We start from the raw sequence: 10,103 nt of genomic DNA, 5'->3' as shown, positions 1-10,103 counted from the left end.
GCTGCGGGTGTAGCCCTAAAAAGCCAAAAAAAAAAAAAAAATGAGAGGCTTGAGGGGCTGCTGGGTGGCCCCAGCTGTGATGCTTGCGGGGGGGGGGGGGGGGGAGTCACATGACCCCACTCTGCAGGGCGGCCACTTTACTAATTAAATACCAAAGGATGGAGGAGGAAAGTGGTCAAGGGCCCGAGGCTCCTGTGTGGGGGTCTATGCCTTCTCCCCTCCATTAGCACAGAGCCTTTGGCACAGAAGGGAGGGGGTGGGTGTGGAAGCCCCCTGGGGGCTGGAGTGGTGGGTGGTGGGCAGGGCTGGGGCATGTGTGGCTCCTGGAAAGATTGTAATGCGGGGCCCGGGGCCTGGGAAAGGCCCCAGTTCCTGGAGCCCGTCCCTCACCAGGGCCCCTGCGTGTTCATACTCGGGCCCAGCCCTGTCCTGGTCTCCAGGCCTTGCTAGTGGGCGAGGGCTGCCCATGCCCCAACTCGGCCTGGGTCCTGAGCCGCAGCAGCAGGCAGCGGGCCTGTGGAGCTTCTGGGTGGGGGGCAGCTCCCCACAGGGAGGGGGCTCAGGGCTGGAGGCCTGGGGTGGGGGCCCCTGAGGAAGAGGTGAGCTCTCAGGGACGCCCTCCAGCAAGAGGAGTGGACAGCCTACCGGGACAGGGGGCACACCAGAGTGTAGACAGGCCAGCCGGGAGAGCGGTGCAAGATCTGAGGTGTCCCAGGCTGCCCCATCTGGGCTTCGGTTGCCCTGGGATTCTCACTGTGGGCACAAGAGCAGGGACCAGAGAGAGGGCAGGGAGCCTTCTTCAGTGCAAGATAGAAAACATTTATTGATAGGCATTTACTGTCCCTCATAAAACTTCTATCTGCTCCTCTGGGCCACTGTGCTTGTAGGCAGGCTGGGGGGCACCAGGCAGAGCCAGTGCCCACTGCCGGGTGGGGGCCGGAGCCTAGAGGCTGCCTGGATGGCCCGTCGAGCCCTGTGGACCAGGCGGATGGCAGCTCGGACACTCTGGCCAGCACGGCGTCAGAAAAGAGGGTCACCCAGCCAAGCTGGCTGAGGGGTCCTTTCCGAGTCCAGAGGCTCGCTGTGACAGAAAGTCCCCCATTTCGGTCACTGAAGGATGCACCAGTGGCAGGGATGTGGTCAGCAGAAGGACTGAGCTACAAGGCAGCTTAAGGAGAACCCTCTCCAGAGAGGACAGAATGGAGAGAGCAGGGTCCTAATGGCAGGACGAGACTGTGGCCTGATGGGCGACCACACTGGCCGTGAACTTCTCAAGGAGGCCTGACTAAAGAGGCAGGAGGTGGGTGGGGCTGGGGGACCCCCTCCTCTCCTTTCCTGACCAGCCTGGCCAGCCTGGGGCGAGGAGGAACCCCACAACTGCCGCCCCCACCAGGGGCACCTTCGGTACACTGGGTCTTGGAAGGGGGGCGGCTGGGGGAGCCTGGCGGGGCCACAGGGTCTGTGTCCCTGTGTTTGCAGTTGGCCATCCGGGAGCCTCAGCCCAGGGAGGAGGCAGCACGCGGGACGGGCACAGACCTTTCTCCTTGAGCTTGGGCACCAGGGCACACACCCAGCTCCTGTCCCTTTGCAAAGGGCCTCTTGAGGCCCCTGCCTGCCCTGGGGGGGGGCCGGCCTCTCAGGAGGCGTTGCCCGAGGGGCACTGCATCTCCATGGTGACGGTGTTGGGCGTGCCGCCCCCGGCCTCCCCCAGCTCGGCCCCGTCACGCAGGGCCCGCTGGAAGACCACCCTGAGGGGCTCCCATAGCCGCTGTGACTTGTCCCTTCCGGCCAGGAAGTAGACGACCGGCTTGGCGCTGCTGTTGATGCAGATACACAGGTCGGTGACGTACTCGGGGAAGGGGGCCGGGATCTGGAAGACCCAGAAGAGGAACCAGTCGATCCCTAAGTAGATGGAGGACACGAGGAAAACGGAGACCATGGCCAGGACGACGTGGTTGAGCTTGGCGGAGCGCTGGCGCCGCCGGGCCCGGCATTCCACCTGCAGGATGAGCGCCAGGCAGGGCAGCACCATGAGCGGGCAGAAGACCAGGAAAAGCAGGATGCCCAGGAAGGTGTCCATGTGCCTGCAGCCCGCCCCGGATCCGGATGCCTCGTGGCCCAGGAACACGCAGAAGTAGTTGTGGGTGCTGGTGACCAGGAGCGACAGGGACCAGAGCAGGGAGCACACCACGGCGGACAGGCGCTTGGGCCGGCGGCGCCAGTACCAGTGGGGGAAGAGGACCGACAGGCAGCGCTCCAAGCTGATGGCTGGCAGGAGGCTCACGCCGGTGGCAAACATGCAGAGCCCCAGGATCCGGCACACGGCGCGGACGTAGTCGGCAAAGGTGCTCAAGAGGCCGCCGGCGTTGAGGATGGAGAACACGGCCTTGCTGAAGAGGTAGCCGACGTCCGCGCTGGCCAAGTGCAGGAAGTAGATGGAGAAGGGGCTCCTCTTGATGGAGAAGCCGAAGAACCAGAGCACCAGCCCGTTGCCCACCAGGCCGCACAGGCAGAGGAGCAGGAAGATGTAGTTCATGACGGCCGGCGGCGGCAGCATGGTGATCTGCTCGATGGTCAGGAAGCCGCGGCTGTAGAGCTCCGGGGCCTCGCTCACGCCGGGACACATCTGCGCAGGCGTGGAGGGGAAACACCTGAGGATGCTGGCTGGGCCCCGCCCCCAGCCCCGCACCTGTGTCCGGGTGTGCTGGGCTGCACCCCCAGACCCGCACCTGCGTCCAGGTGTGCTGGGCTCCACCCTCAGACCCGCACCTGCGTCCAGGTGTGCTGGGGCCCGCCCCCCGACCCGCACCTGCGTCCGGGTGTGCTGGGCCCCGCCCCTCGACCCGCACCTGCGTCCGGGTGTGCTGGGCTCCACCGCCAGACACGCACCTGCGTCCAGGTGTGCTGGGGCCCGCCCCCCGACCTGCACCTGCGTCCGGGTGTGCTGGGCTCCAACGCCAGACCCGCACCTGCGTCCAGGTGTGCTGGGGCCCGCCCCCCGACCCGCACCTGCGTCCGGGTGTGCTGGGCTCCACCGCCAGACCCGCACCTGCGTCCAGATGTGCTGGGCCATGCCCCCAGACCCGCATCTGCGTCGGGGTGTACTGGGCTCCACCCCCAAACCCACAGCCCAGCCCAGGTGTGCTGGTCCTGATTACAGACTTGGCTCTGGAGCAACGAATTGGCTCCGGCTGGAGCAGAAGACACCCCTGATCTGGCCACCACTCTGTTCCCCAGAGCCTGGAGCGAGCTGTCTATAGGAGTGGAAATAATGAGTCCTTCATAAGAGTACCTGGCCGCCCACTGGCTAGAACATGTCCTTGTAAAGCGAGATAAAGAAAAGCCCCAGGAACCTTTCCACATTGAAGGAAACAAAAGAACGTGACCAATAAACGCAGGGCTGTCAGCCTGGACTGTAGAGTGGCTCTAACCACTGCAGTAGAGGCTCTTATGGGGACGAGTGGGGCAATGCGGACACGGACTATGGAGAGAGAACAGGGTGGCGCCAATGCGACACTTTCTGAATAGGAAAATGTACTGTGCCTGTGTTTGGAGGCATCCTTGTTCTTCCGAGATACAGGCTATGGGGGGCCAAGGGGCTTGGTGCCTGCCGTTTACTTTCACATGGTTCTGGGAAAGACAGTCCAGCCAGAGACTATACACAGAGAGAAAGTCCACGTGGCAATAGGCTAGCAATGACAGCATTGGTGAAGGCGTATGCAAAATTTCTGCACACTTGCAATTTTTCACGCTAACACAGGAACATGTTTATTTCAAAAAAAAAAAAATAAGATCACTTGCAAGTTACCCAAACAAAACTGGACGCTGACCCACAGTGGGATTAGAGAGGACTGGGGCATCAGAGGTTGGCCCCTGCTGGGCCAGGGTGACCCTTTGGATTTCTGGGTCATGAGGAACGAGGGGGTCCTCAGAGGGGGAGACACTTGAGGCATTTACAGAGCCGTGGGGAGCACTTCGGTATTTTGACATGGGCCTGGCCGTATGAGTCCTGCTGGCTAAATGTCAGTCCTGCCGGCAGGGTCTAGGCGGGCATATAAAGGCATGAAGGTGGGTAGGTGCATGACCATGGCAACTGGGGAGGTTGGAGGCAAGCAGAGGGCACCCATCCTGCACAAGTGGGCAGTTGTCCTGCTCTAGCCGGTAGGTGCCAGGGGGGACAGCAGGCTGAGTGATGGGCCAGCCTTTTCCCACTCCCCAGAGACGCCAGAACTCTAGATCGTAATGGGAACTATCCTGATCTTTAAATGTCCACATTTAAAGAATACTGTGTGGGCCAAACACAACATAGCTACAAGCTGCATTTGGTTCTCAGGCTGTTGACTTTGACCTCTCATTCCAAGTGGCCAAGGCTGCCCAGAGCACTGTCACTCCCCCTCCCACACCCCGGCAGACATCACTAATCCATCCCAGCACTCGGAACCTGGCCTCCCCCTGATCTAAGGCTGGGTATCATTTCCCATTGCTCATGACTCTCTTCCCATCAAAACAAAGCAAAACAAACAAACAAACAAACAAACGGGAAGTTTCTTGAAGCAGGACCATTCTGCCCCTTTCTAGATGCCCCTAAAAGAAAACTGGGCAGAAAGCTGGGACCTGAAAGACTGCTCTTTGGGCCTGGCACCCTTTAACCAACGGAGGGACCTTCTGGCCTGGCCCAGGTCAAGGTGAATCTGCAAGGAGGGGTTGCGGGGTGCTGCCAAACTTTGGAGAGACTCTGTGAAGTCAGGGTAGGGAGTCCTATCCACTACCCAGCATCCTCTAAATATATGTATTGGCTCCACATTTGTCTGTTGGTCACCCCTCAATCCCCTTAGCCTGCTCTTTGCTCAGCCTTTCCTGTTGGTGGCTCTGACCACACCAGGCCACCCTGTAGCCTCCCGCAAGCCTCCTCGCCACTGGGGAGCAGACCCAGTAATTTAGGCGGCTCAGGGTGTAAAGGAGCCCCCAGAGGACCACCTCTGCTGCTGGAGGGAGCTGGGCTGCAAGGTTGCATCTGACAGATCAGATTACTCAGTGCCTCTCGCTGAGGCTGGGAAAAATCTGCCATCCTCTCCTCGGAGTCAGAGGGGAAGGGCCGTGAGTGACTGGGCACGCGGCTGCCAACCCAGCCACATGTCACCTGGTAAAATGCCTGTCCTGGAGCCTGCTCTCCTCCCTGGGCTCTGCCTTTTCTCTGGGGATTTCTGGAGCGTTCTGAGCCAGTCCCATCTCTGCCTCTCATGGCTGCCACTCCACAGTGGTCCCCATTGGAGGCAGGAAAGGGCTGCGGGCATGGTGGGGAAATGCCAGGGGGGCTGGGGTCCGGGGCCCTGGGCGGGAACACCCAGCTCCGCCCCGACCTCTGGACTCACCCCTGGTCAAGTTACACGGACATGAGCCTTAGTTTTCTCAGACGTTGCAGTCCGCAAACTCAAGGGATCCTGCCAACTTGAGAGCGTTTTGCCCAGGATTCCAGAGGAAAAGTCTAGTGTTTTCAAGGGCCTCAGAGAAGTTGGGGGCACGTGCAAGGAGGGCAGAGGGGGTGCCTGAGCCTGATGGGGGCAGAATCTCAGCCACTGCTGGTCCCTGGATGTGGGAGGTAAACTGACTAGTGGAACCTGGCCTTAGCTGACACTGGCAGGGTGGCCCAGAGCTCCGTGGAGCATGTGACCTCAGGGCCAGCCTCGCAGGGCCTCCTGGCAGGGCCTGACCATGGGAAAGAGCTGAATGCCCTGTCTCCCCAGGGAGGAGATGATGAGGCCTCAGAAGGTTGGTGACAGATGCCCCCAGGTCTGCAGGGACAGGAGTCGAGGGTGTCCAGGGATGAAGGTACGGGGGCCCGAAGCACCTGGTAACCCGTGCCAGGCCACACCGCCCAGAGGGCTCTGCTGACCGCCTGTCTGTCCCGAGCTAGAGGATGGGGCCTGGGTGGCAGAGTGCATCTGAGTGGGAGATGCTGGCCTGGGTCTGCCCCCTCCCACTGCACCCGTCCTGCAGACCCAGGCTGAGGAGCCCCCTCGGATGGGAGCCGACGGTGGCACATGCCTTGTTCCTGTTGGTGGGATGGGCGTCCCAGGAGCAGTTTCCAGCCATCTCCAGGCCTGGCGAGTCCAGATTCCTCACGGCTCTGCTCGTGGCTCACTGGCCTGCACACCTGGCAAGGCAGAAAGGGCCCCATCAGGTCCGCGCCATTCTCCAGTCCCCCGCAGACCCTTCCCCAGTCCCCTGGGGCTGCTCATCAGACATCAGCCTGATGAGCCATCCCTGGCTCCTCTGAGGCTGGGCTTTGTGGGAAGCACGGGGCTTCCCGCAGAGCTCAGAGCAGGTCACATCTGCGTGGACCACCCTCTCCTTCTCCAGGGAGGGGGTGTCCTCATTCACCCCCATGCCGGCATCCTAGTGACACCTCCTGGGAAAGAAGCCCCTCTCCTTTCCCACTTGGTCTGAGATTCCTGGAGCCAGATGCTTCTGGAGGTATACACTTTTTCGCCCACACACATTTCTTGGGCCCATCCTTTGTGCTCAGACAGGGGTTCCAGGCAGTCAGTCCCGGGAGGGAAAGTGGCAGCAAGGCTTCCTGGAGGAGGAGGCTTTTGCCCCGGCCTTGTGTCTGTAACATGCCAAGGGTCTGGTCTTTCCCCTGCACGGGTCTGGAAGGCAGGGCAGCCCCATCAGCAGCAGTATCATTGTCACCACCATCAACCCTGTGTCAGTGAGTAACAGCTGGCCTACACCCAGCCTCCTGTTGGTCCTGGGTACCAGCTATCAGGCAGGTGTAGTCACCTCCCTATGAGGAGGGTAGGGAGGTGAGGTCACCTGCCTGGGACACACACTATAACCGCCGCGCACGCTGCAGCTTTGCAGATTTGTGTTTTTGCAGGACTACAGCAGCTGCGGGGGCAGGAGGGGCCAGCTTCCAGGCACTGATGGTGGCTCGTTGTCCAGGCTGGAGGAGGGGCAGCTAGGCTCGGCCAGGACTGCAGGTCAGGAGGCCTGGGAGAAGCGGCAGGCCGGGGAGGGGGCGTCCCCGCTTGCGTCGTGTCCACTCTGGCTGCCTAGAGCTGATTGGTCTACCCGCCCTGGGGCCCCTCGAATTGCCTTCTGTCCCCCAACTCGCCGGCAAGCACCCATCCCTCTCACTGTGGGGATCCACTGTGGGGACCCCTGGATGGGAGGAAACTGAGGCTGTGAGCAGAGGAGGGGCCCTGAGGGGGCACAACCAGGCCTTGGGCTGCTGGGCGCCTCCTGACTCCCCCGGAATTCCTCGCTTGGCCCTGAGCCCCGGCCGCCACGCGCGCGCCCCTCCGCCCCGGGCCGGGAGGGCGGGGCCGGGCAGACGCCGGTCATTGGCTGCGCGAGGAGGCGGTCCCCGCGAGCGGCCCGCCCCTCTTTAACCCTCGGCCTTCTGGCACCGCCCAGAAGAGTCGCAAGCAGGACCCCGGGGGCGTGGATCGCGCAGCTCTCGACCGCGACCCCGCAGGGCGTGAGGCTCGTGCTGGTTCTCCGGGGGTGGCTGCTCGCGGGCTGGGAGCCCTCGTGTGCGAGAACAAATGAGCAGCTCCGGAGGGGTGCGCAGCTGGGTTGACAGATGGGGAGGGTTGATGGGGTGGGCAGAGATGTTACTACGTACCCGCCTCGCACCCCCCCACCCCGTGGAAGTCTAGTTGGGTCACTGTCCCCACTGGCCACAGACAGGCCTCATGCTTCACGCTCTGGGGCTTGCCCAGGCTGTCCTGATAACTGCGACCTCCAAGCTACCTGCCCCACCACCACCCTTCCTGGCCTGGGGTGTTTCCCCCGCCCACCCGCAGGCGCTTCCACCCTGCTCTTCCACTGCTCTACTCTTCTCTACCGCCCTTCCAGACACAAGGCAACTCCTAGGTTTGGGCCCCAGGCGTGGCCCCCAGGGCCTCTGCCAGGCTAGACCCGGGTGAGACAGATGCCCCAGGGCAGCTGGCTGGGGCAGCGCATGGAGGGGGGCCTGAGCTCACCTCTGCTGGTTGGTTTGAGGGGAGGGTGTCCCCGTGCATCTCTGAGCCCTTGCTGCCCTGCCACCAGCCCTCTGAGAAGCTCCTGCCCTTGTGCAGAGAGATCTGGAAGCCAAGCTGGAGCCCACATGGACCAAAGCAACACATGTGTGTGACATGTGTATGGGGTGTGTGCGAGCATGTGTGCTCCTCCGGCCTCTGGCAGAACCAGCTCTGGCCAAAGCCGACGAAAAATGTGGCCAGCTCAGCCCGCTCCTGACTATCCCCTCAAAGCCACACCCAGGGATGGGCCCCCAGCTACCTGTCTGCCTCTCCAGCCTCCAGAAGCTCCTCATCTCCTTTTGTCACCCCCACCCACCACGCCCAGCTCCAAACACCCCCTGGCCTCTGTCCCCCTCTCCTTGTCCACCTGCGATGAGCCCGAGAGCGCTGTCTCTAAGGTGGGCTTGCGGCTGTCACTCCCCCCAGACATAGAGCAGACCTTCCAGAAGGTCTCATGAATTGTCTTCACCAACACCGACACCCCATCGGGCACTACCCACCCCGGGGGAAGGTGGGATGCAGCTGTCAACCTCCAGTGGCTGATCCCTCGGTGTCCACCCCAGGGCTGGTCCCACAGCTTCCCCGGGCTCAAGCTCCGTGGAAAGAGGGCAGTGTGGTCCGTGTGGATGACAGCAGTGGGAGCCATCACGCCTGGGACACTGTCTGCTGGGTGTTCCCTTCCTGCCCTTCCAGAAAGCACGCTGGTGAGGGTGGGGAGGGAGAGGGGGGGAGTGCCCACCCACAGGGGGCCGGAGCAGGAGTTGGAAGCTGAGGATAGCTTGGGGGCCCGACACACCGGAGGGGGCCTCGCAAAGCTGCCCCATGTCCCTGGGACTCCTGGGGCCCTGGAAGTGCTGCATACGGGAGGTCCTTCTCTGGTGGTGACACCACTGCTCTGGGGTCTCAGGGCTCCTGCTTGGGGCCATGTCATTTCCGGGGACCGCCAGACTCAAGGTGCTCACGTCTTTCTCCTTCCCCGCCCTGGCCTTGACCGTGCAGCCCTGGGTCCTGGCCTGCCCCCCACCCCCCGCCCCCCGGCCCTGGGCGCTATGGCGCTATGGCGCTCTACCTGCAGCTGCTGGCCTGGTCCTCGGGGGCCTCTGCTTCGTGGGCGGCTTTCCCCCTGATGCCCACCTCTGGTCGCTGACCACCAGGGCTCGGAGCCTCGGGAAACACGAACTCAGAGCAGAGAAGAGATCTGCCTGCCTGCGGGGGGAGGTGGCTTTGGAAGTGTAACCCGCCCCAAACCCAATTCCAGGCCCGGCAGGGGAGGAGGCGGGGAGGGGGAGGAGGAGGAGGGGCTGAGCCGGGGTGAGGCTTTGGGAAGGAATGCCCCACTCGGGAGCCCCCCCCAGAGCCCCACTGGGAACTCAGCTCTCTGCCTGGTGATGTCACGCTGGCCCGAGCACTGTGGCCCGAGTCCAGCTATGAATTTGCAGGTCCGCAGGGCTGCCTGGAGAGGGCGCCAGGCTGTCCACCTGCCCAGTGCCTTCCATCGGCCCCTGCTGGGCATTCTTTGGGGGCGGGGGCACAGGCCTGGGAGGGGCGTGTCCCCACCTGGTTGTTTAAATGTACTGAGGGGCTCTGGTAAGGAGAAGCCAGGAGGCCGCAGGCTGAGGGCCCCAGGGCTGGGGTGGAGAGGCGGGGGGCGGGGGACAACTGGACGGACATGCCACCCAGGCAGCACCCCAGTACCCCTTCTACCCCAGGCCCCCTGCGGGCTTCTGGAGCCAGGAATTCCCTTTCCCCAACCCTAATAGCAATCAGATGGCGCAAGTGGAAAATCACAGCACTGGGGAATTGGCGGGCCGTGGTGCCTGGTGCGTGCGCTCAGCAAGAGGATGAGTCAGCCTCCCCCACCCCTGCAGGGACCTGGGGCATGGAGCCAAAGCCTGGGGCGGGGGGTGCAGGGGCCAGGGGATGGTGGGGAGAGGCTTTCCCCTGGGCGGGGGAGCAGGGAAGCCCTCCCTGCCCTGGACCAACTTTCTCATGGCCCTGGGGAGCCCAAGGGAATTCTGAGCAGCACTTTCCCTGCGGGAACGCATGGTACCCGGATTGGAGGGGGTTCCTCGG

The 10,103-nt window shown here is 62.9% G+C and overlaps 1 protein-coding gene across 1 annotated transcript; it reads right to left on the bottom strand.

Moving 5' to 3' along the window:
* Positions 1–798: 798 nt before the first annotated feature.
* Positions 799–9,658, bottom strand: LOC125124847 (mas-related G-protein coupled receptor member F). Its single transcript, XM_047775051.1, has 3 exons — positions 9,100–9,658; positions 6,046–6,154; positions 799–2,626 (listed from the first exon to the last, which is right to left on the bottom strand). The coding sequence occupies exons 2-3, from the start codon at positions 6,091–6,093 to the stop codon at positions 1,637–1,639; spliced, it is 1,038 nt and encodes a 345-aa protein (XP_047631007.1). The 5' UTR covers positions 6,094–6,154; positions 9,100–9,658; the 3' UTR covers positions 799–1,636.
* Positions 9,659–10,103: the final 445 nt, after the last annotated feature.

Source organism: Phacochoerus africanus, chromosome 4, assembly GCF_016906955.1.
Source record: "Phacochoerus africanus isolate WHEZ1 chromosome 4, ROS_Pafr_v1, whole genome shotgun sequence".
NCBI classification, from domain to species: Eukaryota; Metazoa; Chordata; class Mammalia; order Artiodactyla; family Suidae; genus Phacochoerus; species Phacochoerus africanus.
Note: the sequence above shows the minus strand (reverse complement) of the source record. Positions and strands in the feature narration are given on the sequence as shown.